General features: G+C 32.8%; 2 protein-coding genes across 2 annotated transcripts; one reads left to right on the plus strand and one right to left on the minus strand.

Moving 5' to 3' along the window:
• Positions 1-699: 699 nt before the first annotated feature.
• LOC126878193 (flexible cuticle protein 12-like) lies at positions 700-1211 on the minus strand. The gene is made up of 2 exons (XM_050640752.1): positions 1086-1211; positions 700-1011 (listed from the first exon to the last, which is right to left on the minus strand). Exons 1-2 carry the CDS (start codon positions 1209-1211, stop codon positions 700-702), a joined length of 438 nt encoding a protein of 145 aa, XP_050496709.1.
• Positions 1212-24169: 22958 nt separating this feature from the next.
• Positions 24170-26755, plus strand: LOC126878329 (flexible cuticle protein 12-like). The gene is made up of 3 exons (XM_050641025.1): positions 24170-24334; positions 25239-25486; positions 25897-26755. Exons 1-3 carry the CDS (start codon positions 24326-24328, stop codon positions 25955-25957), a joined length of 318 nt encoding a protein of 105 aa, XP_050496982.1. The 5' UTR covers positions 24170-24325; the 3' UTR covers positions 25958-26755.
• The last annotated feature ends 97 nt before the right edge of the window (positions 26756-26852 follow it).

Consider the following 26852-nt stretch of genomic DNA (forward strand, 5'->3'; position numbering starts at 1 on the left):
TGGCAAAGTTCCTCTTTGAGGAACTTTTTTGGTACATAATGAATAAAAGAAAATATGTTTTTTAAGCATGAAAAGACGAATACTTGATTAGAATACATAATACAACCATATCAGCCATAAGTTAGTCACTTATTAATCACAGATTTATTGGAAATCTCTAACAAAGTGTATTTTATTTAATATTCTACCATTAAATACTAATATCATGAGACATATAGAGTAACTGAAACAACAGATCTATGATAAAGGTAGTAAAAAATGTTTGATATGTACTAAATGTCACATTTGGTTCACGCATACTTGAAATTCTAATACTTGTGATCGTCGGTGTAATCTAGAAACTAATAGACTGTAGATTTGTAAGTTTGCATTTCTATGGACATTTGTAATTAAAGAAATACAATTTAGAGATTCGTTTTGCGTATTAAAAATTAGAACGAATACTTTACTATGGACATTTTTTATATTTTTGCATACTATATGTACTCTGTAAATTTTAAATCTCCTACAAATGCATGAAAATCCGCAATGTGGCAATAAATGTTAAATATGTCATGTTAAAACGTGAATCAAAATTCTGTCATCTAAAAATTAAGCAAGAAAAGAAACAAGAAAGGGTAAACTGTGAAAAAAGGGAAGAAAATATACCAAGGAAATACTTAAATCAAAAATTTATTTAAAACTAAGGGTATGTACAGCTCAAGCAGGGATATGTTCGCCCTGTGGTTGGAATCCATTCTCATCGGCCACGTAGTTGACGGTGTATTTCACGTTGGTTTGTGGGTCTACCCAGCTGAAGCTTCCACGAACAGCCAAAGATTCGTTTTCGGTTCCTACGTTAACCAATTCGGCGGATTCCTGATGAGCTTGTCCATTGGAAAGTTCGTAGCCATAGTTGTAACTGCCCAGGCCAATATTGTCAGAGGGTGTCTCCTTGAGGACCAGTACGTCTTCTTGACGAACTTGAGGAGCAGCGGAAACGGCGACAACGACGAGGGCGAAAGCGACGAACTGCAACGAAGAAGAAAGCAACTAACATTTGATATGAAATTGAATATCGATACACTTAAAACGTAAACGAATACGTTCTGTTGAATCCATAAAGATTCGTGTAGATGAAGAACCCGATAATAAAAGTACAGAGAAAGATGATACAAATTATTTTCGAATTCCTTTAGAATTGTTTTGAAATTGATTATTGAATATGCCATGGTAAAAGTAGAGTAAAAATCATCTAAAGAATCTTTTGAGTTGTTTTAACGTCAATTATCGAATCGTGGATCGAAGTAATAGACTTAAGAAGATATTTAGTAGCCGATCTGGCAAAAACTGAGGATTATTTTAAAAGTCTTTTGGATCGTTTTAAAATCAATCATTAAACCGTGAATCGCAACGAAGTATTACTGGCTTTTCGTCTGTAAACACTATGTTATCTCGTTGTTTTATTTCAAGCGCCTGTTTAATTATCCCGCGTGATTCGTCACTGTCTTCCGGTGGCAAGAACGCACATGTTATGCAAGGAGATCCGTTACCGGTGATTTACTTAAAATAATTCTACAAACATATTTGCATGTTAACAATAGGCAAGAGAAAAACGATACTAAACGTAAATTGCTGGATGCAGTATCGCTCTATCGTTAATGGTACATAACGATCCTGTGCGCGTTAATTGCACGCTCGTAATCGCTAGATCATCGGCGATCTCTTACGAATGATCATTTTCCATTTCAAGAATAAAAATCCACTAATGGAAGCAAACGAAGCTTCCATTTTTATTATTTTCATTTTAATAAATTGTAATTTTATATGAAATAAAGAAGATGAAATACGAATGAAACCACGACGATACACTTTTGACGTCCGATAAGAAATTTCGCTTAATACTCGAAGGAAACACGCACCAGTTTCATGATTGGTTGTTTTGGTTTGGATTGAACTTCTTTAGATTGTCAAAGACGATGCACAGGTGTTAACCTGAGATGAGTTAGATTACGATACTGATTCAATCATGATCCAGAGGACCGTTATATAGTCGGATTTCGAGATGAATTTTACCCCTTCCAAGTAACCGACTCCCAAAATTCTTCGGCGAAGATGTCGAAATCACCGAATGGCATTGGCCGACTGGCGGTGGTAGAACGATGACCGACAAAGGAAGAGGCGGTGAATGTCAGACAAGAATTCGAGGAAGAGCAGCCAGCAGCGAAAATCGCACGTGGTTTCACCGTGGATCCTGTACGGATCCTCGTCTTACCAAACTTGGATGGAACAATGGATGCGATCGGCGTCAGAAAATCCTTCCAGAAGTGTATAGGGCTTGGTATTACCGTTTCAGGCTAGCTGAACAAAGAAGATGATTATTTAAGAGGATATGAATTTATGGAGATGCAAGTGATGGTTATTTTGAGAAAACGTTGAGAAATACATTTCTGTATTATCGCAATAAGATGCAATGTTCTGAGAATGTTTACAAAGGGAGAGAAACTTTTTATGCAGGTAGAATTAAAATACTGTAAATTGTTATAGCAGAGAAATTTATTTAGTTGCAGTCAATTTTCGAGGATACTATTCTCGTTTCTTTTAGGGAAAAGTGAAATAGTAGATTATGGTACTAATATAACAACGTACAATGCTGTAGAAATATTTATAAAGAAATCTTTTCACGCTGGGAAAATTAAAATATTGTAAATTATTCTAATCTTTATAAGCGGAATCTTTTTCGATGCACTCAGTGTTTCAAATTCAGTGTTAAAAGTATTTTCGTATCATTTCATCTGCATTCTTCATTCATTGTCTTCGTCCATTGACAAAGATGCACTGATTCGATCAGTACACTCATACAAATTCAATTAAACTGCATTTAATAACGAATAATTAAAACAAATTAAAACAAATTAAAACAAATTAAAACAAAACTATTAGTATGTTACAATAATATATGATTAATCTTATAATTTAACTGCGCATTCCTTTTTACGGATTTACAGAAAATGCAAAATTGAAATATTATAATATTAGTGTAGATAATCGATCGAGCCTCTTCTTAATGAAAGCATGTATTAGTAAAAACGATCAAGAGCGTGGTTGTATCAGCATAATTCATCCCAAATTAGATTTAGTCTGTCGTTACAACACATGGATCTTCAGCATTCACCGTCGTTTACATTTTTCACAAATTGATCGTCGATCGGAGCTATAATATTCGGAGGTCACGCAAACTAGTATTCATCTCTCCGAAAGGTGAATCCCGATATTCAGTAAAAGTCACGTTCGATCTTCTCTAACAAACATAACCGATCAGAAGCATAATGTCTGATTTTATCGGCAATTTTTACGTTACCATGACACGGTAGGGTTAATTGCGGCGAACAAATTATGCTTACGTTCAAAACGTTCACTTTATGCAGCGCTTCCGTGCGATATTTTTTCGTAACAATCTCTTAATGAAGAATGGAAAGTCACTGTTTAGCTTTAGGTGTAGCTTAAATTAAGCAGTAATATTATATTTATCATACACATACATTTTCTCGTGTTCATATTTTGTTATATCTTGACAATTTTTATCATTGCGTAATAATTCATCGTTACTTAATATTGTTCTTCAGAAATCACGATTGACATAATCGTTTAAAATTAGCGGTTAATCAGATATTATACATATTCATTATTAATCGCCAACCCGTGATTCAAAATATTGCTTAATTATCAATTATTACAACGAAAGATTATTCAGATTATTAAATTATAAACATTATAAACGTCGAACGTTTTATGATTTTAAAATAATTTTAAAAAAATTTTAGCGAAAAGCGACATACATTACGCAACGATATAATATTTTCGCTTTATCAAAGTTATTAGTAACGTTATTAGTGCCGTTACTAGTAAATCCAATACCACATTAAAATACATATTTTACGAAACTTTAGCTCTCTGACGACAGATCGGAATTAGATAACTACCGTTGGGAATTTTTTGCGGTTTTTCAGATTCATTCTTTCCTCCAGTAGCGTTTCGCAATCGTGGCGTAAATCGCTTGATGGAACCACCGATGACATCTCGTTTTCACGGACGATACTCGTTTATAAATCTTGCAAATATATTCAAACCCACAAGGATTAAAAATAAAGATCGCGGGGAGGCGTCTCGTATAGGATTACGTCAAATCGACCTTGCTGTTGCTCTAAGTTACTCATTCTTTCCCGTGGAACATTATAAAAGCAGAACAAAGACGTCCTTCGTTCTCTAATTTCTTTAAAAAAAAAAACGAAACAAGGGATCAAAGAGAAGAAAGAAGGTACGTATGGAAGTTCGAAAAGAAAGTCAGTGGGTGTTACGTAAGCGTCGGAGGCCGTTTATGGCATAAGGTTTATGCTAATGCTCAAAAGAGCAAGGCATCGTTGCAGAAGAGGAACGAGACGACGTGGAAAGGGAAGAAGATGAGTCCTGGTCGCGAGAAGATCTATGTTCTCTGTGTCACGATTCTTTCTTTCTTTTTTCTTTTTTCTTCAGGCCTCTTTTTCTTCCTTGGGATTTTATATCCTTGTAATTGATCGAAAGCTACGTAGAATGGCAAACGACGCGTGTAATAAAGAAGGCAGGCTCGTTTCATGAGATTCCCATGTAGTTACGTTTGCGTACTCGACGTTCTTTGCTCATTATCGATTGCAAGACTTCTAGTATTCTTATCTAGACGTTTGCAAAAAGATTTCCGTGAAATCCTATATTACAGGTTTAAACAAAATAAAAAAAGTTAAATGAAACTTTTAATTTAAAGCTCGAATGATGTTTGTTTTATTTATATTTATATATATGGTATTTCTATTTTTTTTAATATATGTATATATATTGTAAATAAAAAGAAATATATAATATGAAATAACTTTTATAAATAGCGTTAAGGAAAAAATAAGGACGAGGTACTATTGTATTTATTCTAAATATTCAGATTGACAAAATTACAAATTTGTAGGTAAAATACATATTTATTATGAAAACCATTTTATAAGAGCTCATGTCTGAGTAGATTGTTAGCTGTTGATTTAGAGTTTTAGATGCGTATAGATTGAACTTTAATGCTCTGGATTTCTACAAGAGCCTTTGAAGATAGTCTTTGAAGGGATACGAAAGGATTGATATTTCCGTTTTCATTCTGACAATGAGTGATTTGACATAATCGATTCTTTTGTTGGCAATGGCACTTGTACAATTTCGTCGAGTCATGTATTTGAAAACCTGACATTCAAAATTCTTCTTGTGGCAGAGTAAAATCGCTTCTGTATTTGTTTAGACAAGAATTGATGCGAGAGAATTAACTTGTTACTTTATTTTTGAATGAGTGTTTACAAAAAATAAACGTTAGGTGTGAAATTACTTAAAATAATAGTTAAAGTACTAAAGCAAAAGTAACAATTGAATCGCTATGTTTATTTAAATTACAATTAATATTCTTTTTTACAATCACGTCAACCCATAATGGCGATTCAGTAGAAATAGTAAGCAAAGTATTATAATTTTTGGGAAACATATTCGTTTGTTTCAAAAATTTTCGCGCTTGTAATTTTTGATTTAAATATTTTGTAGAAGAATTTTAATAATAATAATTTCAAGTTCCTTTTTTATCTATTATCTTCTATGTTCTATTTCGATAAATTCATCATACAAAATGAAATAAATTTATCATACAAAAATTCTGTTGTTAAAAAAAATAATCAGGTCGCGAAGTAGAAATTGTTATAATAACTAAGGCGATATAAATTTCAATCTAAATTGTTCAAAACTGAAATGCAGATTCTTATTTAAGACATACTTCATTACGCCATAAATAATGTTCCTAATGTCATTAAAATACAGAAGAGTGAAATATTGGTTATAATGATGCTCGGCTATCGTCTACCAAATGTCGCTTTCAAAGTTATTAAGCTATCGCGGAAACGAGAAAACGAAATTTATCAACGGATTAAGCAACTGTGCCTATCTTTAAACAAAATAGCATAATTGATTTTTGTCAAAGATTCGTAGACAGGTTCCTCTTTGTGGCATTTTTCATTCTCCAATATTCAGGAAGTACGTACAACTTCTAACTCCAAAAGGACACTAATTTTACTTTTATCTTCTTTCGAAATTTAGAAAAATTCTTTACATAACATTTACGCTTTTAAACATTTAAAAGTATGTTATCATACCGTCATAGATGATTAAACTTCTTTCTTGTAACCATTATCGATAGCGAAAATGGTTTTTGACTACTTTCGACCATGGTTAATTTTGATCGATCTTACTGGTAATTAGTAACAACCATTGCCACTTTTTTATTTTATATTTCTAATCTTATATAGCCTATATTGTTCTTTTTGTACAAAATGCATCGTAATAAACTTGTTTATGTAATACACCGTGTGTTCATCGTGTACAGGTGACAATCGTAAACCACATGATTTATGTATCATTACGACTCGATGTACGCGTCGCGATCGCAACCGTAGAAGATAAGAAAAATGGCACCGAAATCGATCACGTTCTTTCCTATTCCTGTTACTTTCGTTCGTGCATACTTTCAGTGAAATTTCCGTTGATCAGGTTTCGTTAAGATGTTTCCCCACCCACGGGATCCTCTGCTCACAGTGAATATACTTACTTAGGTGGCACGACATTAGATAATCGGTTGAGTTCTTGCTGGCTCGTGCATCGGCGCACGGGTCGTGACTTTCCCCCTTTTTGCTGCAGCTCATCGTGAAGCGCGACGATATTGTATAATCGATTGTATACGATTCGATGGAGAATCCCCTTGCTCAGATTAGGGGACATAAATTTTAATCGATTAGTAATGGATTTAACTTAGCAACAAGCGGTAACAGCAATCGTCATTGATGATTTATGATTCGTTTCTTTTTTCCTCGTTTCTTCTTTCCCTTCATTGTCTTCTCTGTTATGAAGACGAAGCCTACGTTTACTGATTACTCTTCTTCTACTCAGGTTTTTTAATTACATGTTTAATTTTTTATTTTATAAAAAATTATTAATTCTGGTGATATAAATTTTGTTTTTACGTTTACAATAATATTTTAATGTACTATAAATGTGGAACAATAATTCGTTCAAGACATTTTTCAGACAAATAACGCAGACAATGTGGTAGCTTATTTAGTCATTTGATTTTTTATATTTATATTATTATGGTATCAGTATTCTATCCTACATTGTATAATATTAAGATCTTTGAGAATTTAGTGTACCAATAATTTTAATATACAATTTCTTACAAGTTTAATAATGATTAATGTACAATCTGTTGCAATATTTTTTAGTATACAGATGTATCTTCTTATAAGATAGATTTATTTCTACTTTTAAATGCACAATCGATGTTTTATTTATAATGAAATGTATAATCAATGACTCTAATGCTTTCTATAAATAGTAATTGATTGTGTAAACTTGTCAACTTAGAAACAGTCAGTGATGTAAATTCTTACCCATGATTTTGAAATTCCTGATATAGCTTTTAAGTGTCTTTAAAATGTTGTTTGAAGTATCTTATACGATAAAAGCCATTGGAAACGACTCTTTTGTCTTCTAATGATTTTGTTGTACTGTCTTTTCCCCTTTTTGCTAAAAATTGTTTCCAAAGATCAGCCAGGCAATACAATTTATTGCAATTCTGATGCCAATACCTCTCTAAAGAACAAAGAAATATTATTTAGAGACTCGAATAAATCACCGTTAAGACCAAACTAAACGTATTTTCATTAACCATCAGTCAGTTTTATCTTTTCGATCCAACAACCCCATAGAAACGCAGCAAATGTTCCCTGAAGGAGGTGGCGAGGTAATCAAATTCCTTCTACTTTTTTAATAGAAATTGCAAAAATTACAGAAATAATCAAGATGTATATAATAGCGTATTGTAATTGAAAAATTTGTGACGGTGTGTCTCCTTTTAAATTTCCAAATGCAAGATGTAAACGGGAATTTTGTTCCTTCGTTTAAAGATAGTAAGTCTTCTATCATAGAATCGCAACATGTGGAATAAAATATTACCATAATTGTTCTCGTAAGTATAATCTTGTAGCCCATAGGTTGCAATTGAGTCCTCTGAAATTAAGATAACAAGTAGGATTATAAATCCTAATTATACAGTCTTTAAGGAAGTGCAAGAAATTGACACATCATAGCTGATAATACATAAAAAATAAATAACAAGTTATTATTAATATAACACATATTTTGTCTCGTAATGTAAATAAAGATTTATATTCAAAATGGAACAGTATATTGGTGAAAATATTTTAAAGATGATCGCTTTATTATATTAAAATTCCAAGGATTATAATTAAATATACGTAACCGTTTGCATTTCTAGAATTTGTTGATAAAAGTAATTCGAGCAGATTCGAGCAGTCAAACTCTTCGAATTCAAACGTTTTATTTCGAACAGAAAAAAATTATAAACATCTGTGGATTTATACAATACTTTATACTTCTTCTCCTTCTTAATCTTTTGTCGATGACGAACAACGAGCGACAATTTCAGTTGTTATAACGATTAAAATAACAATCTTGACTGAAACTCTTGCCAGTCTAAACCTGATTGATACGTTATATATTTTGTCGAGGAGAAACCGGAACTTGTTGAAACCGTAAGCGATGTCAATTATTTCGTCATGTTTCTCACGGGGATACTGACTTGAATACATCACTGATATCTTCTCAACCAATCTTGTGGTTCGTGCAACAGATGTAAAGCGTTCAAACGTTACGTTTGCTTATATAAATATATCTAACGAGTTTGATTGTCGCGATGCATATCAGAGTTGAGCTGTGATGACGATGACCGAAATATGGTCTTCCCGTTTCACTATTTTCAGTTTACTTAATCCTTGGATAAACTACCAGAAATCGTAGAATAAAACTTTCGTTCGTGTCATCGTCTGATGGAATGAATAAATTATCCCTGAATAAGGACACTTCTATGTTCTAGAATAATTTCATTTCTGATTGCAGATATTGGTACATATATAGTAAAACAAAACAAAGTATATCATTAAAACTATTGTAACAAAGCAAATTGAAGCAAAAATATTAATATTATTATTTTATCGATATCTTTAGGTAGCATCTATGAGCAGGCATAACAAATTCGAAAGAAGCTTGATAAAAGGACCTTGAAATCAGGAATTCAATTCCTGAGTTGAAGTTGAAGCTCTTATAGAAAGTCCATACTAGAAAGTTTTCATCTTCCAATTTATTGACTAAAATTGATTTTATACATAACTTAACCTATTCTTGAATTTACATACATAAAAGATATTTTATATAGAGAATGCCTTTTTTCTTAAAAAATTTTACGAACGCAAAAATATTATCCTAATTAAACAGTTGAAGTATCCACTGCTATAGACATTCAGTACATTTTCGTACATTTAAATTTGCTACAAAATGCATGAGAGACCCGCGGTCTAAAGATAATATAGAGTAACATAATTTAAATAATCACTTTTCAAATATTCTACTGCAACAACGTCCAAGCGTCCACCCACACAATTTTATCGAAGAAAAATTAACCAAAGACAAACTTTTCACTTAAAATCTTCCTACCAAAAGCAAACGCACAGTCACTTTATAAATTCCATTTCATCCATCATGTGTTCACAATCATTCTCTCGATTCCCAGAAAATTTCACTCTCTCTCGAAAACACGATCTCACGACAAGACGATTCATCGTTTTCTAAGTAGTCCCGTTCCATTGACGTCGATTAGTGTACTTACTCTTGTACATGACAAACCACTATATATATATATATATATATATACACTCGTTAATCGAACAATAATTAACCCTACAAGTCGAGTATATCTAACAAGGCTCGTAGTGTCGATCCTATTGAAAAGGAATAAAATGGTAAGAAACGAGATAAGCATACGAAGCTGCTTTTCAAAGAGGAACCCGCGCACGAGAGTGAGGGATTTCGTAAGAATCGAGACTGGACCACACGAGGTCGACGTTGTCGTGGTCGTCGCCGACGACATCGTCTTCGTCGCCACCGACTTAAAGGCGCTTGGTTGCGTAACGAAACTAGCGAACACGATGGCACGGATCGGTTAAATGCCACCACTCTGTCGGTAGACGACCACCGATACATAGATACTATACTCTGTTGCGTTCGCATCGTACGTTTTTATCGTTGGAACTATCCGAGACACTCACAGGTGAATCGATTCTCTGTTAATAGTGGTGCTGGAGGTTGCGAGGGTGTTTCAAAAATGTCAGGGATCCGCGGCGCTTTGTAGATGATAGACGTTAGACTGGCTTGTTTCTGTAGAGTTGGATAAATTAGTACTCGATTTACGATTGGACGTCATTGAATTTTGTAGTTTAGTAATTTCGTTGGATTTCAGAGCGGTGAGGAGTTATTAACGATGAACTAATTAAATTAAGCGGGATTTAAATTTAAATATTAGAAATTTAGAATTTCCAACTAACTGAGCATTATATGAATTGATTTGGATTTAATTAAAAATTGTATTCTATTACTTTAATTAAGTATGATAGAAATCTAAATTTATGCTATATTCGACATTAATTCAGATTAAAATTAGGTAATTATATTCTGTTGTGATATATCTAAATATCTCAGTATAAGATACAAAATATTTGCAATTTTGAATTTGGAGCTAACTGAACATTATATACGATGTTTGTATGTGACTAAATTTAAATATGAAGAATTTGATTGAAATATGATGAATTTTTATGTACACTAATTAGGTGTAAAATTGACAGTTATAGACATTTGTAAACGTCGATGATATCACGATATATTAAAGAACATATTATTAAAGAGATCATATAGAGTAGATGAATTAACAGTTTCTATGATCGAACGCATCATTATTTAAATACCTATCATTGCTCGAATGCAAATCATTGCTCGCAGCTATACCTACTTTATGCTTGATTTATTACGTTTAAGATTTCAAGAATATTCTCAGTGACTACGCTTTTATACCTTGTGCCTAATGATCTAGCGAAATGATCCATTTAAACACTATGAGGCGTATAATGATACGCGTATATAACAATATATATAAAACTATTCTGTAATGATTGAAATCGTTCTTAAACTTTATCTTGCCGCCTGCCAAAAACTCAGTTCGAGGATACTTTACATCATCATGAGCAATCGCGAAGCACATTATGCATTCGTGAGATTTCAAATGGTATCTCGGATTAAAGAGAAAAAGGAACAACACGGTCAATGATGATACGAATCTACCCCTTTACCTCGAAAGTGTCGTCTAGCCTGGCCGTCGTGAATCATTCTTCGTATACAAGACCGGTATCGATCGATTTATTTCGTTCGTGTCCTGAATAAATTATCGATAACATCCACAGAAGAGACTAATCGCGAATTCAACTTCCTCTCCTTTCTTCGGATACATAAGTAGCATTGCACTGGTGGAAAAGATAAAACCGTAAAATTTCGCCGATATTCAATTAACACTGAAACGCGTCATCTTTGTAACCGGCTGCTTAATACGCTTTCTCTCTTTAGACCTTCTTCCAGTTATTGTATTATGTAATTTCGCCGTGCAATTCAAATGCCAGCGGGCATTACCTTACCTGGATCAATGGAGTACCCAATTGAACGATTTTTTTCTTCCTTCTTTTCCTTCGGTTATTGTGATTGCTTGCAATTAGTGGAGCACTGATTTATGTACAGTAGTCGTTATTAACGTTCGAACACCACGGTGTTGGAGAGATTACTGCTTTACGATAATGTTACTGACTTAATTATCTTTTAATAAATACTCTTTTAAAAACACTTGTCATACTTAATAGTTTTATTTATTTAATGTGCACAATAAGCAATAAACTAAATCATTGCACGTACATGATCAGAAATAGAAATGAAAGTAAAATTCGTTTAAATCATCTGAAATGTATGTGAATACATTTGATTATGATACAATGTGAATTTTGATTATTTTAATTGATTATTTAAACCATATGATCTTGGTGCAAGATTGTAGTTGGTTTCGAGATAATATTAGGTTCTATTGGAACAAAATGGACCATACATAATTCAATAAAATAATATAAAACAAAAAGTAGTATGCATCGACTATTTGCTTACAAAACGAAAGAAATTTTTGAGACAACCTAATATATTCGAAAATTAACACGCAAACTTGAGAATTATGTGAATTGGATAGAAATGAAATGTGCACATAGAGCATTGATCTGTGAAGAAGAAATGAGTAAGTCACTTCCTACTTCCTAGTGACTAGCTTTCATTTTCAATTTGATATTTTGAAAGTTGCAATTTTTTGCGAGTTATCTCACGTAAAATTTGTATATTTGTACTATATATCTTGCGATCATGATGTTCGTGTCTCGTTACAGTGGTGAAGAAATTTTTAAATGTTTCGTACAATATACGTAATAGATTCATAAAAGATTTCCACAGGTGTTCGAATACTTTCGTGAGTCACTGTAGATCAAGTCACTCCTAGCAAGGGTTAGAGAAGAACCAACATTATTGGCGCATCAATACGGTTGGCCTAGATGGTTTCAACGATATCTTGCCATAGTATCGCGGTTCACAGGCCGACGTGAACTTTCCGTTCCAACGTTCCATGGCTCCCCTAATCCTTCGAGCATCCTTCTTCGGCCATACTCACGCGAGCACAATTGATTTATTTCGCGGATTCCAACGACATAACAGTCGCGCAAACCGCGGCTATATGACGAGGTCTAACCACCTGTGTGCTGCAAATGTATACGCACCGCTGTATTATGATCTTCGTAAATCATCAGGAATCTTCCGAGTGCTGCTAGAACGACGCTTCGCGATAAGATAGTTTTCAGTAAGCAGATGAAGATGAAGAGCATTAAACGCAGATTTTAAACGAGTTCGAGTAGTTAGGTACTTGAAAGACAGCATTTTTTACTTTCATTTTATCTAATTAAAGTTGTATCCAGCTGTATCCTGTGAGTGCTATTAGCGGCTACTATAATATAGTTGCATTTCACAGGCTTGTACAATGCTATATATTAGAATACATTAGACTAATCTGTTATCGAGTAGTCGTACAATATTTGCATTATTATAAATAGACATATTGTTCGTAACAGATGTCAATTACAGAGATGCCGTTGCTTAACTGTAACTAGATCAATTGAAGAAGATCCTTTTAAGAGATATTTTACTATCTCGTTCTTACTTAGGATCAAAGATGTTATGTTGAAACACAGCACTTGTTTTTTCAATAATTAAATTCAAATAAAAGTAGGAAGCTTCGGTATCTTAGTTTAATCCCTTGTAAATTGCTCACATAAATCATTTTCTTGCCACTTGTTTAACTTGACACGTTTTTTATTTGGAAGTTCTCTTTTTAGTGGTAGAAGGAAGCTGATAAAACATTTTAACAAAAAATAAACAGGTTACGCGTCTGACAAATTTTCTCAAATAAAAACCGAACAAGATATCTTCCGCATCACTGCATTACTTCATTCAATTAATATTTATACAATGCCATCAATAAACCTGTTCTACGATAGTCAGCGTCATTGAAGTGAATTTTCTTCACTGGCGCGATGGCAGTTAGCTCTGTTCAAAGGCCACTACTAGATAAATCATATTCAAACCTGAAGCATCGATACGTCGACATCGCCAAGAAAAACACCAGTTCGTCCCGTTCACGTGGAAATATCAACGTCGAGTACTGCGTGATAGGCGTTTCGATCAACCACAAGTGTTAATCGCTCCTCCTATTTCTCCACCTCTTGCTTACAACCTTCAAATTATTTCATCACGAACTAGGTCCCCTCTATAATTAACCAATCAACCAAATTGACATGAATTATTGGAAATAACTAGAAATAGTGAAATGTCATATACAATAGTTTAAACCGAAAATTGTTCGGATAACCGAGTAATTCCAATAATAAACGTTCGCACATAACGTGATTATGCCAATAAGTGCTTGTACGTATCATGGGTCGGATAATAGATGCTTGGCATTAACTAGTTCGGATGAACGAGGTACGGGTGAAGAAAGTTCTGCTCAAAAAGTTTGATTTATAAATTATTTTCCTTACAAGTGAGGATATTCTATTAGTGGTTTGTAATTGATGTTTATATCAAAAGTTTTAAATTCCCGATTTTCTAAAATGATAAAAGCACGAATGCTTGTCTTCTTTTGGAACTTTTTGTCTCTGCAGACATTAATTGAAGAAAATTTGTGCGACGGAATTAAATATACGATTTAACGAAACTTCAAATAATTTATTCATTTTTTCTATGAAGGTTTTGTAACGACATGTGAGTACGTATAGTTAGTCGCATTATTTAAGATAGTAAATTAGCGATCAAAAGTTTGTCCCTACATAAAATTGTGAAAGTATCCTTTTTATGATGTGACAGCTGACCTCTCGATTGATTATTGCTAACTCCACAACAACGGTGAATACCTGAGAGATAAGTCATATGAAAATATCATCAATATCCTGTGAATAATAGTTTCATTTAAGTGCAATTTTCTACACCTTGTCTAAGGAACGTTACTATACATACACACAATAGAGAAAAGAAACAAGTGGACAGCTGGTGGAAGCAGGTATCAATTAAATTTAATCGAAATGATACTAGTGCCATAATATTCAAGTTCTATTTATTATATATCCTTATAGCTTTTTGGTAAATGATTGAAATTAATATTTACATTTTCTTGTAGAAAGATCCCTATTTAACGAAACTGTATCTATACTTATATCTACTATCTGTCCACTTATCTTTGTCCTCAACTATATAGTAGTAAAAGTATAGTAGAACTATATTTTATAATTTTTCGAAGTATGCAAATCATTATGGACAAGAGTGCGTATTCACTCGTGAAAACATGAAAGCGCTTTCCCTAGTTCAAGTACAAATTCGCAATACCTTACCATCATGACAAGGACAATAAACGCATAGCGAAAGCTGTATCTCGGCCAAGGCAAGATAATCAAGAATCACACGAAATTATTATTTTTCACACGATATTCTTCCAGGCCATCCGCTGGCCTTCGTCTTACGTTCTCCGTGTTCACCTGTTTTTTTCGATATTTTTGGAGAAACAAGTATCTCACGGCCAACTTTCCTCGTCGATGGGGGCAAGTGCATCGTCGTGGTCAGAAGAAATGACGGTTGCGGAAATGCAATTTCGCCCGAGAACGGCATTTCGGTTCGAAGCCCCTCTTGACCGATCGTGACTCGTGTTGTCTCGCTATTGCGACAGAACGACTCCTCGTTACCTCTCATGTAGATGCAGCAGTACGACCTTTGCAGTAACGTTGCGCGATTGAAAGAAGACGAAGAAGAACAGTGATAGAAGAAGGATATAGTACCTGACGAAATTCGGAACTCGCTTTTTGTCTAGCGAATATCTTAATGTTCCGTGAGATTCGTATCTATTTATGAAATATGCTCAAAAACGAAACAATGATTACATAAAACGGAATTGTCGTATAGAGGAAAGTCTTCGATCTTGCAGAATTTATATTAATTTACCTGTAGATTTTTTACTTAAATTAGGTTTTTATTCGGTTGATTTGTTAAATAAATTTAATTTTAATTTTTTAAATTTTAAATTTTAAAGTTAATTTTTTCACATATTCGACATATCTTTATTACCATTACTGCTCCAAATGATGCTGATAAACTTAGTATTAATTTATATTATTAAAATAATTCGTTCATTTTTTATTATTTAACATCTCTGTAATGTTGCGTTATTTTTGTATTGGAAATTGACAAAATCTGCCCTTCTGTTTTAAACACCTTATACGTACAAATATGTATATAGAGAATTTTTCGAGTGTTTTCTCATGCACTTACATAGGATTTACATATTCGCTAAGATCATCCGCCTTTTCACAGCTTCCTATGAGAATGTATAATCGTTTAACGAATTTTACGAGAGTTACGTCATTGAAAAAGAAAGATCAGCTATTACATCATTTGAAGAGAAAGGATAAACGCGCATTATTAAGTATGGTAACGTACAAGTCGGTAAATGCATTTCCTTTTACGCGACTATGGAAAATTCCTCGTTACTTTTTTTATTCCTTTATAATATGTTATTATCGTTCTTGAATGTGTTACTTATTCTTGTATAATCGATTAAAAAAATGTGTGAGATCAAACAGATACTTCTGCTGCAACTGTTGAGTGCTAAAAATGACTTAAAAAATAAACAGGGTTTAAAAGTTTAATACGTATTACTATTCTTAATAAATGTCTGTAGGAGTTATTTCTTCATCTTGGACCAAACATGTATATAAAAAGATCTTAAAAAATAAAATATGCGAGAAGAGAAATCGTTGTACTTGTCCATATTTTTTTTTAATAACCACGAGAATGTTTTATCGCAGAAGAGAAATACGCAAAAGCTATAAATTGTGTAATACCTGAAATGATACGATAATATTTCAAAGTAAAATATATGCATATGTACAAAAGACAGCATCTTCTTTATAAAAGCATTTACTTTTTCCTTTATAAAAGAATTATTACAGGTCTTAGAATAGGTTCTTATTTTATCAAGTTACTAATCATCTTTGTTTATTTTATTTTACATCCTTTTTCGTCTTTTCCCATTTAAGCCATTTAAGCGAACAGCAATAAAGTCACGTTCTATTGCCATTTTATGATTCACTTTATAATTACAAGAAGATTTTAATCGAATTGTTAAGATTCGTGTGATCAAAATGATATCAAATATTTGCACCAATTAACCCTTTGACGTACGATTTAATTGAGACTAATTCGACATTATATACTTCGCATATGACGATTACTATCGTTATTTGTAAACATTGCATTGCCATGACGAGTCAAATTCATCACTTAAGATCAGATGATGTATGATTATACTTGCAAAAATTCTTAACAACTATACATGATTAACCTAGATGTTTCAAAATCACATCCTATCAACCAATATTCCCAGTTGCACTGACATAATCAACAAATATGTACATACGTACACAGTACTACTATCAATCGTCTTTTAACTCAACCAAGTTGGCCTCAAGTCCAGTTAACTGATGTTCCGTCATATTCGTTAAACAAGATCTTTCCATCTGATTTTTCCATCGCTACATTCGTCAACAAGATGGTAAAAGCTCGTCGAATAGACCGATGAAAGCAGATGAAGTGGTGATTCTCAACGTCTACACACGTTTTCTATGTTGTTGTCGGTACAGAAAGATTATCGTGATGTAATTGCGCATCTGGCACGAGCATATTGTCGACGTACAGTGATATCGTGTGTCGGAAACCGCGTGCAAGAAGTACAAACGAAACAACGCAGGCTCGTTGACATTTCTGCAATTTCACACGTTTTTTACCAGGATTCGCGGCTAAGCAAATTAACTGTGCAATTATCGCCGCGTTCTCTTATGCTGCTGGCGAAATTAAGTCCACCGCTCTTTCTATGTATCTTGCAAATCGACAGAATGCTAATGGTTCGCGCAGGAAATACAGTCGCGTAACGCGTTTTACTGAAATGTACCAGCATACGAGCATATAAATAGTTTGGTCGGTTTGTGATGATAGTGTGTTTGTGGTAACGATTTTATCAAAGTGTGCAAATTAATGATTAATTAATTAATCGGTAATTAGAAGAAACGCTTACTAACTTTTTAGTTACTGAAAACATAACAATAACATATTGTACTGCTTACTATATACAAAAAATTCTACGAGAAAACAGTGTATTTTTTATAAATCTAATTGTATTGTTAATCTTACTAAAGTTTATTGTTATTTCTGCTTCTTAATAGATGTGGTATAATATTCTTTAGTATTCGTGTGAATTTATGCTATTTTTAATCTCTATAGATTTATCATGACCCAAATAAATAATTTATATTTAGCAGGAAATTATTGAAATAAATGAAATTAAATCTTCGTTACATTACCCCCGAATTATTCCTGTTGTAAACAAAACTATTGTAAAAGTCATAGAAGAATGTACAAAAATATACCAAGCATGCGAAGATATCAATCATAAGAGTTACTATTTATCTTAATGATTTATAGAAACGTTAATTGTTCGAGTTCCATTATTTTGACGTCTTTATTTCCTTTATTATTGCATAAAAATGCAACTTTATTTGCTAGAGAGCCACTCGTGATATAAGAGTTACAAAACCTTAAAAATGACTTTCATCACAATTTTTAATCAGTAGGAAAATATAATCTTAGAAATGATGTAAAGGAATGTATGTATTCGCTGTGATAGATTATAATAAAAACGTAGTAACATTCTACTCGAAGAAGCTACTTTCAATGTGTAACTTTTAAAGGACGCAAGAGTCAAGTGCCTCTTCTAAATGTTTGTATTTCGTCATCTTAAATTATCAAATTAAATATTATATATAGAAACGAGTTGCAACAGCGTGGATCTCATATTTTCATCCTGCACAGAAATAACTTCAATTAAGGACTCGATAGGGGTTTTATTACGACAATAAGAATATTGTAGAAAGAAATTCTATTATTTTCAGCTGCATCTAACAATAAATAAGTTACTGACGTAGTGCAATTATCGTATGTTACGCTATTTCAACTGAGGCTACATTTATTCGACCTTGAATGCACAGTCATAGAGAAAATTACAACATTCGTCAATTTTAATGTAAAAAGTGACGATGATTAATTAATTAAAGGTAAACGTCTCTCAAATGATAAACATTCATTAAAAATGTTAATATTAAAATTTAATGCATCATTTTCTCATTTATCAAATAAAGAATTCATGATACTGTCGTAAATAATTATTGAACAACTTAATTCGAAAGTATATTCCGCTTAATTAAATTGCCCAATTTTTTGTTTTTATTACGCATCACGATATTCAATATATTTCTTTTAAACTATTAAATAGCAGATCTCCTAAAGTGTGTCAAAAATATAGATATCTTTTAAAATTTAGTAATAATAGTGTTATTATTATATAATTTATTAGTGAAAAATAATAATGCTTCATAAATTATTGATATTTACGATACCTTATACATTTAACATTTTCTAGGTTTTAAAATCTTGTGCAATTCAAATTATACACATTGACCAACATGACTGTCCGTTAAACAAAATACATTAAAGAAACGTTCAATAATGAATTGGACAACGTCTGCGCATTTGCATTTCTACAGATTATCACACGGAAAATTAAAGTTAACAGGTGGATGGGAAATTCACCATAATAGATATTTATTCAGGTTCTTGTAACACGCAATGGAATATTTAAAGATTACGTAAAATCAAAGTTGTTTTATTGTACAGATTGCAACGAGATCAAGAAGAATGGATCGTGATTTCCGGTAGTGTCGTTATCTTCGCTTGATAAACTTCACAATTTGTGTTTTACGCATTCAGACTTTTAATCGTGGACTTGAATTTATTTTAATTTGTTGAAACAAACTTACGATAGTTTCGAAACTTTATATACCAACTATTTCATGTATTTCTCATTCTTTATATCGAAAACGAACAATCATGTTTAAAGTATATGTACAAATATATTCTTATTGGCTGACTACCGTTTAATTTAAATGCTTTATATACCTATTACCATATTAATTTCCTTAGATTTGCAATTTACAGTCACACCTATTATTCCGATAAATGTTCCCCTACTCCTCTCATATTTCCTGAAATCGATGACACAGGCATAAATCATCGATACCGATAATAATTAATTGACTACTAATTGCTACTAAAAAAACATTTGAAAACATTACAATAGATTTATCTAACGAGATGTAATTACTCCTTACTGAAATATGTACATACTTTAAAAAATATCTGTTAATCTATTCACTAAACTTGATGGATAAAAATTCCATATTCATTACAAAAAATAGAAAATATAAAATTGAACCAAAAGAAAACGAAAGAAAAAGATAAATTAACAACTTTGTTAAAGTATAATTCTGACAACATTGAAGTTCAATTTTTTTATTAAGTAAACCGTGAAGTTGCATAAACATTCGCAGTTTATATATGGTCGTTTTCAATCCATTAATCATTCATCTTCATTAATATTTTGGATGACATACAATTTAAAAATAAAAATTCAAAGGCAGATTTTACTACATATTATTTTTAAAACAATAACATTAATTACTTTTTATTACTAGTTTCCTAACTATGTACTGACAAATTATTATTTAAAAAATTACACAAGAAAGTTATTTAATAAATCATTAATATTTATTTTATTGTTGTTAAATTAAAATATCTTCAACGACGATACTTGTGAGCAAAAATTAAATTATACAAACTAATCTATATTTTCGAAAGGAGAATTAATAAAAAATAGATGATCATTACACGGAAATGCGTACAAGTAATGACTAAACTGACATTTCAATATCCTTATAACGATTTCACTTTCAGATGCTTCTCATTATGCCTCGAAGTCCCTTTGACCGTCTATTATGGCATCTACTTGAAATAACACGAACCATCATTAAATGTGAAAACATAGTTAGCAACTTCTCGGGTTTCATAAATTTTTAATTACGAATAAAAGACGTGCCAGTAACATTTTTATGCAATTATCAATACAAGCAAATATATTTTGTTCAAGAAAAAAAATTTATTGGACGTTAATCATTCAGGATGACGCGTACAGTTGGCAGGAATTCTAATCGATCTGTATCGTCGAGGAATTGCATAATATTGATTGGAATTTTAGAAGTCAAATGCAATGCAATTTAAACTATTCAGATTGAATACAGCAATAAAATAATTCAAATAAGGTTGAGATTAGATTGAAGCTTTTTCGCTTGAAATGTAATTGGAAATTGGTTTTCAAACAAAAATCTTTCATCTTGAAAACTACGTTTATTTTGAAATTTAATGGAGAAGAATTCAGATAAAATAGAAATTATTTGTTATCAATTTTATTAACGAAAAAACAGTTTCTCTTTATTTATAATATTTGTAATCCAGATAAAACAAGATTTGTACGAGTAACTCTGAAAGAGAATACTGAATTAGTGACAATAGGTCATTTGCCTGAAATCCTTTACGTTCAATCTTCCAACGCCCGTTAACATTACAATAGCAAATATAAAAAATTACATAACCGAAGAGATACCTAAGAAAAAGTGAAATGAAGAGTCGTATAAATTCCCGTATTCTCGATTTGGAATCTTACTAAAAAACCTACTTCGACGAGCATTCTATTCAAAATTGGCAAGGTTTCTAAAGTGACTTATGAATGAAGGCATACGTATATTTTTACTTTTCGAGGCGAAAACTGACGAGAGAGAGAATTGTATAATATGTATGATTTTCGATACACTGTAACATCCACGGAAGCAAAGGAAAGGGAAAAAGAAGTGAAGGGAAGGAGAGAAGACGCCTGGAGACGCGGTAGCCGGAGGCATCCTCCGTATCTTCTTCTGAAATGGCAAGGTCACCGGTAGTTACGTCACTAACTTTCCTCGGCTCTTCTCGGTGTTGTACGCGCGCCGAGAAAAGCAAATGTCACAATTACCAAGGACGCACGGCCGCGTGTACGTTGCCTCGAGGCTTCGACTTCGACGACCAAACGAGCTAGGGGGGTAGGTATTGGCTGGTTCGCAGATTCGGCTTTCACATTCGGTTGTAAAGCAACAGGTAGCCGCGGTTTCTACGCCTTTGTCTATCCGATGAGTCTCCGGGGATCATTCGGCTTACGAAATCGTTAACATCTTGTGAGTTAGATGTTAAGACCGTTCCACGTCTCCTCTTCAACGAAAAGAATAAAAAGAAAGAAAAAGAAAAGAGTTACTATTACAAACGAACCATCTCCAGCTTCTCGTAATATTGTTACGGTTTTTTTGAAACGTTGATTAGCCCTTCCGGGACTAAATATTTTGTTCTGCGAGAAAAATTGTTTCCTTGTTAACTATACATTTATTGGATGACATGTTTGTGATTCTTCGCGTTTCGATCATGCTTATAATAGTACATCTTGCTGTGTACCGATATTTCATGAACATCCCAGCTCATTATTTTCTTCAGAGGAGATTTGGATCCGTGTAAGAATCTCTTCAATAAATAATTCTGCATTTTAAAGAGAGAAAACTACTTTAAATTACATCGATAGAAAATATCATGAATCATTATCTTATCGATTACAAAAGTCACAACCAAGAGACTACTTATTTAAACTATTAAAAAGAGGAAACAGTCAATGAATCATAAATATCGATAGCATGAAACTTGATCCAAAGTTATAGTATAGTAAACGATGACGGGTTTTTATTCGTCATTTTATTTTTATACTGGAAAATGAAAGACGTATACTCAACGTGGTCAACTGGCACCGCGATTGAACGATGAAGAATCTTCTTGTAATTGACGCTTTATGTTCCTGTGTCGATAAAATACAAGGTAATTTTTGAATCCGACTATTCGACTATTTATAAAATTCCTAGTTAAGAGACGTAAGTGTAGATGAATTTCCCGATTATCTATATTTAGCAAAGTTCAATTTACAAGGTAAGTGTTATTGTAATCTAAACATAGATGAACTTGACGTGACTCGACTCATATACTCTGTGTGAACAGGAACTATCGTTTTACTACACAGAGAAGCAAAAGGTCCTTGACATTGCTGACGAAGTTCCTTCAGTAAAGTCCAGTTCAAAGATACGTTTCATTGTAATATTTGAATGGCAGGGATAGCAGGTGCACAAATGCCATTTCGACCGGGAATAACCACTTGCCCAATGAACGTGCAATCGATTTCGTTAAACAGTCACATCATTCAGAAATACGTTTTAATGTCAACACGTGAAAAAATCTTTTAGCATACTCTTTCGCCAATTTGCCATTTCCTAGTCGAACGTTTATCGAGGAGATTTAATACCTGCAAAATTAAATTATTATTAAATGCAGGTAATTTATTGCACAAGGTAGATGATGTCTTAATGGTATTATTCAGACAGATAATTTTTATATCAATAAAATAACTGATGCTCTATGGATAATATCTTTTCTTTTCATTAGAAGAGAAAATATATTTTTACAGAAGAAGAAGATGAGTTCCTTGCGGAAAGAAACCTGTATTGGAGGAATAATAATATTTCACAATATTATAAAATAAAATAGAATAAAAATTATAAAATGAAATTTCTTAGGATGAAATATAAGAACATCTATCACAAACGATAATGACGCGTCTTCCAAAAAATGAGACGACCAATTTAAAAAATTAAAATTACATTGAATTTTTACAACTGAAGGCTCAGGACAAAAACGAGCCTTGGTGTATAATCAGCAGTTAAACTCACTATATAATAAGCCAACTATCTGATTATAAAATACATTCAGCAGCTATATATTTATCATAGACCTTTTACCAGAAAAATCCTCCTCCTCCCCAATTTTTACATCATGCAACATCATTCCTCCCACATCAAACAATGTCATTTTTCTTTATCGACACCAACTATTTTCATGTAATGCAAAGATCATACCTATAATAGACAAAGACATCAGTGAAACGTGAAACAGGCAAATAATACCTTACCAAACAACGTAGAAGCGAACAAGCTACGCTTTAATTCTACTCATAAGCACTAATGTCTTTAACATGTTCTCTGCCACGTGGGTCAGTGGTAACCTATGATAATGATCAATAGTAAGCCTACGTATTTCCATTCCGTGAACAAATGTTTCCTTGATCTATTATTTAAACAATGTAAATAAAAAAAAGGGAAAGGAAGGCACAGATACAATTCAATGTGTTATCACTATTTCATTAATATTCATATACAATGACATAATTTCTAACGCCGTTTCTTGTCATCAGATACATTTTTCATTTGTCATGGCGTACTTCGAGTATCATTTTGAATAAATAGGATAAACAAAACTATCTTTTCCTTATTACATTGTGTTAACATTTTCTTTTCTCATAATTCTCGATAATAATTTAGCTCCAATATTGTAAAACTCTTCTTATGCTTGTTTGCAACTTCTATCGGGATATTCGACTTTCTTACAGCGCAAGAGCCTATTAACAAAGCGAAGAAACGGTTCTCCGGAGGAAAGACACTTGCACCGTTGCATCTCGAATGCATCTTAGCACCGTTAGGGGAGAGACTGATCCGCGAATCTCCGACAAGTCTAATGCCAGGTGGGGATGCAACACCCGTGATTTTCCGGCTATATAAAGGCAGATGCACCGTGGATCCTTGGTATCACGTATCGGTCGTTGTTTAAGGACGAAGGGACAGAAAAGTGCAGTTCGCACGAGAAAGTTCTTGCCATGAAGACGGTGGGTTGCGCATCTAGATACAAGAAGAAATCGTAACACGTTAGGCGTCGCTTGAATCCGTTCCGCGTTCTCTCGTTACAGATAGGGAGCAGCCGATGATTTCGGCCCCGCAGACTCCGAAATTTTTTTTACGTAACAGTGAAAGTGAAGAGGACTGTGACATTTGTGCGTGTGGCGATGTTTCACGCACCGATGATTAATCGTAATTTCGCCGAGACGATAACAGGCCGTTGCGAATCTTGCTTGAAAAATAAGCTTCGAGTTCGGAACCGATTTACCTTAAAGTCGATTACATTTTCCATTGTGATACCGTAACCATATATTTTTTTCCAATTATATTCTTCGCATGTGAGCGTTGATATGATGTAACATCATCCATGTATTGATATAATTTATCCGTATTACGTTGTACGTAACACAATAAGGTAGTATCTTGAAACGTTAGACACTCCTCGGGATTTGTTGCTATAGTCTGGATAATTCGAGTGGTAGTAGAAATCGTTGAAAAAGTCCGGGTTTGAGTCTGGACAGAACATGCCCAATCGACCGATTACATGCTGGTTACATAATAAAATCGTTGAAACGTCTTCTATGGTAGTGATGAGCCTCAGATTGAGTTGAGATGTACATTGGGTTTCAACATTCACGTTTTGTAACGTGACACGTAATTTTATAAAAATAACATTTAGTAAAACCGTTGTCGAATTGCGACGTATTTATGTCGGGTAATCGTATCGGAGTATTACGAACGATTAATTTGTAAATCTGGAAGAAATTAATTTTTTCCATAGAATTCTGAATATACAATTATAAAAGAAAAATTGAATATTTTTTTTCAAAATAGAAATTAGTAATAGTTAAAAGGTAATGTTATTAAATCATTAAGTAATCTTTATTTATACAGATCCTCATCTTCGTGACAGCGATAGTGGGAGCTCTCGCTGCGCCCCAGTTGAATCCAAATGAAATCACGATAGTAAAACAGGAGGAGCAAAACAATATTGGAGTAGGTGGATATCACTTTAGTTACGAACAGAGCGATGGCCAAAAGAGGGAAGAAACTGCGGAATTGAAAAACGAAGGTACTGACGATGAATCCCTTGACGTTACCGGTAGCTTCTCCTTCACAGCGCCAGATGGCCACACTTATAGGTAACTATTCACAAAACGTACTGGATTTAATTATAATTAAATACTTATATAAAACTTGATATGTACTTTAATCATTTCTATGAGTAATAATTAAACGTGATAATGAAATATAAAGTATGAATTTACTATATAAATAATAAAAAAGGCAATATACATAGTCTTAAACAATATGAGAGGATTTCAAATGTTTTTAATTTTAAATGGTTTAAGGACACGTATGTGCGTCCTGGATCCTCTTGCATAATAATTTAACAAATAATGATATTAATAACTTACTAAGTTATAAGCTACAGATTTTAGACTCCTGTTTTGTAATTTCGTAATTTATCGCCAAATGTTAGAATCAGAAAAATTACACGTTCTAATAGTAATAAACATATAGTATTAAGAACATAATTATTTGATTAAAGGGTTGATTACACCGCTGACAAGGATGGATTCCACCCCACTATTAATCTCGTTTCGAAATAGGAAAACCTAAGAACTGAAGTTCCGCACTATCCTTATCTAGGGCTTTCCGATCATCGACACAAGCTAGCATAAGTGTATTAAAGTAATCGTATACGTACCTTAAAATCGCGTGGCACGCGATTCACTGTTCACAAGCGTGATCATTCTCGAAAGTATTGATCGTCGGTTCGAAGCAATCAGTTCATTTTCTTCAGCATTATGTACTTATCATTTATTTTTCACGTTTATTAACATTAAAATTATAATTTGAGATGACAATAACAGCGATCGAATGGAACGCACGAAATCGAATGAATGTTCGATGTTACAATGGAATTTGACAAAAGTTTAAAAAGAGGAGTGAATTCTAGAGAAAATTAATTTATCATTAACATTACAAATTCTACAAAAAAATTGTATAATATGACAAAGAACATATAGTTAAGATAAAAAATAATCATTAAAATAATGTATGATCTAATTTCTGAAATAAAGAGTATAATAAGTAAAGAAATATTCATACGAACGTTCGTTTGTATGATATAAATAGTTAGGACGGCAATGTATGTTCTGATTGCATTTGTGAAACGCGTGCCACTGTATAAACAAGTTATTTTAAATAGTTCTGAGGAACTATTGGTAAACATTTTGAACGAGAGGCGTTAGAAGTTCTATTCACGATCTATTTTGGAAGAGGCGACGACGAAGCGCTCATTTACACGCTTTAGAATTCGTGTGAAAATGAGTAATCTTTTTGTACCCTTACTGTATGTATGTAACAGAACACCAATTGCGCAAATAAATATATACACAAATTAACATGTACGAGTTATAACTTTGTCAATCTCCCTTTAAGAGTGTTGAGTACATGCAACGAGGTCAACTGATTCATTTACGACAATTTTCTTTTTGACAC

Source organism: Bombus huntii, chromosome 2 (genome assembly GCF_024542735.1).
Source record: "Bombus huntii isolate Logan2020A chromosome 2, iyBomHunt1.1, whole genome shotgun sequence".
Taxonomy (NCBI): domain Eukaryota; kingdom Metazoa; phylum Arthropoda; class Insecta; order Hymenoptera; family Apidae; genus Bombus; species Bombus huntii.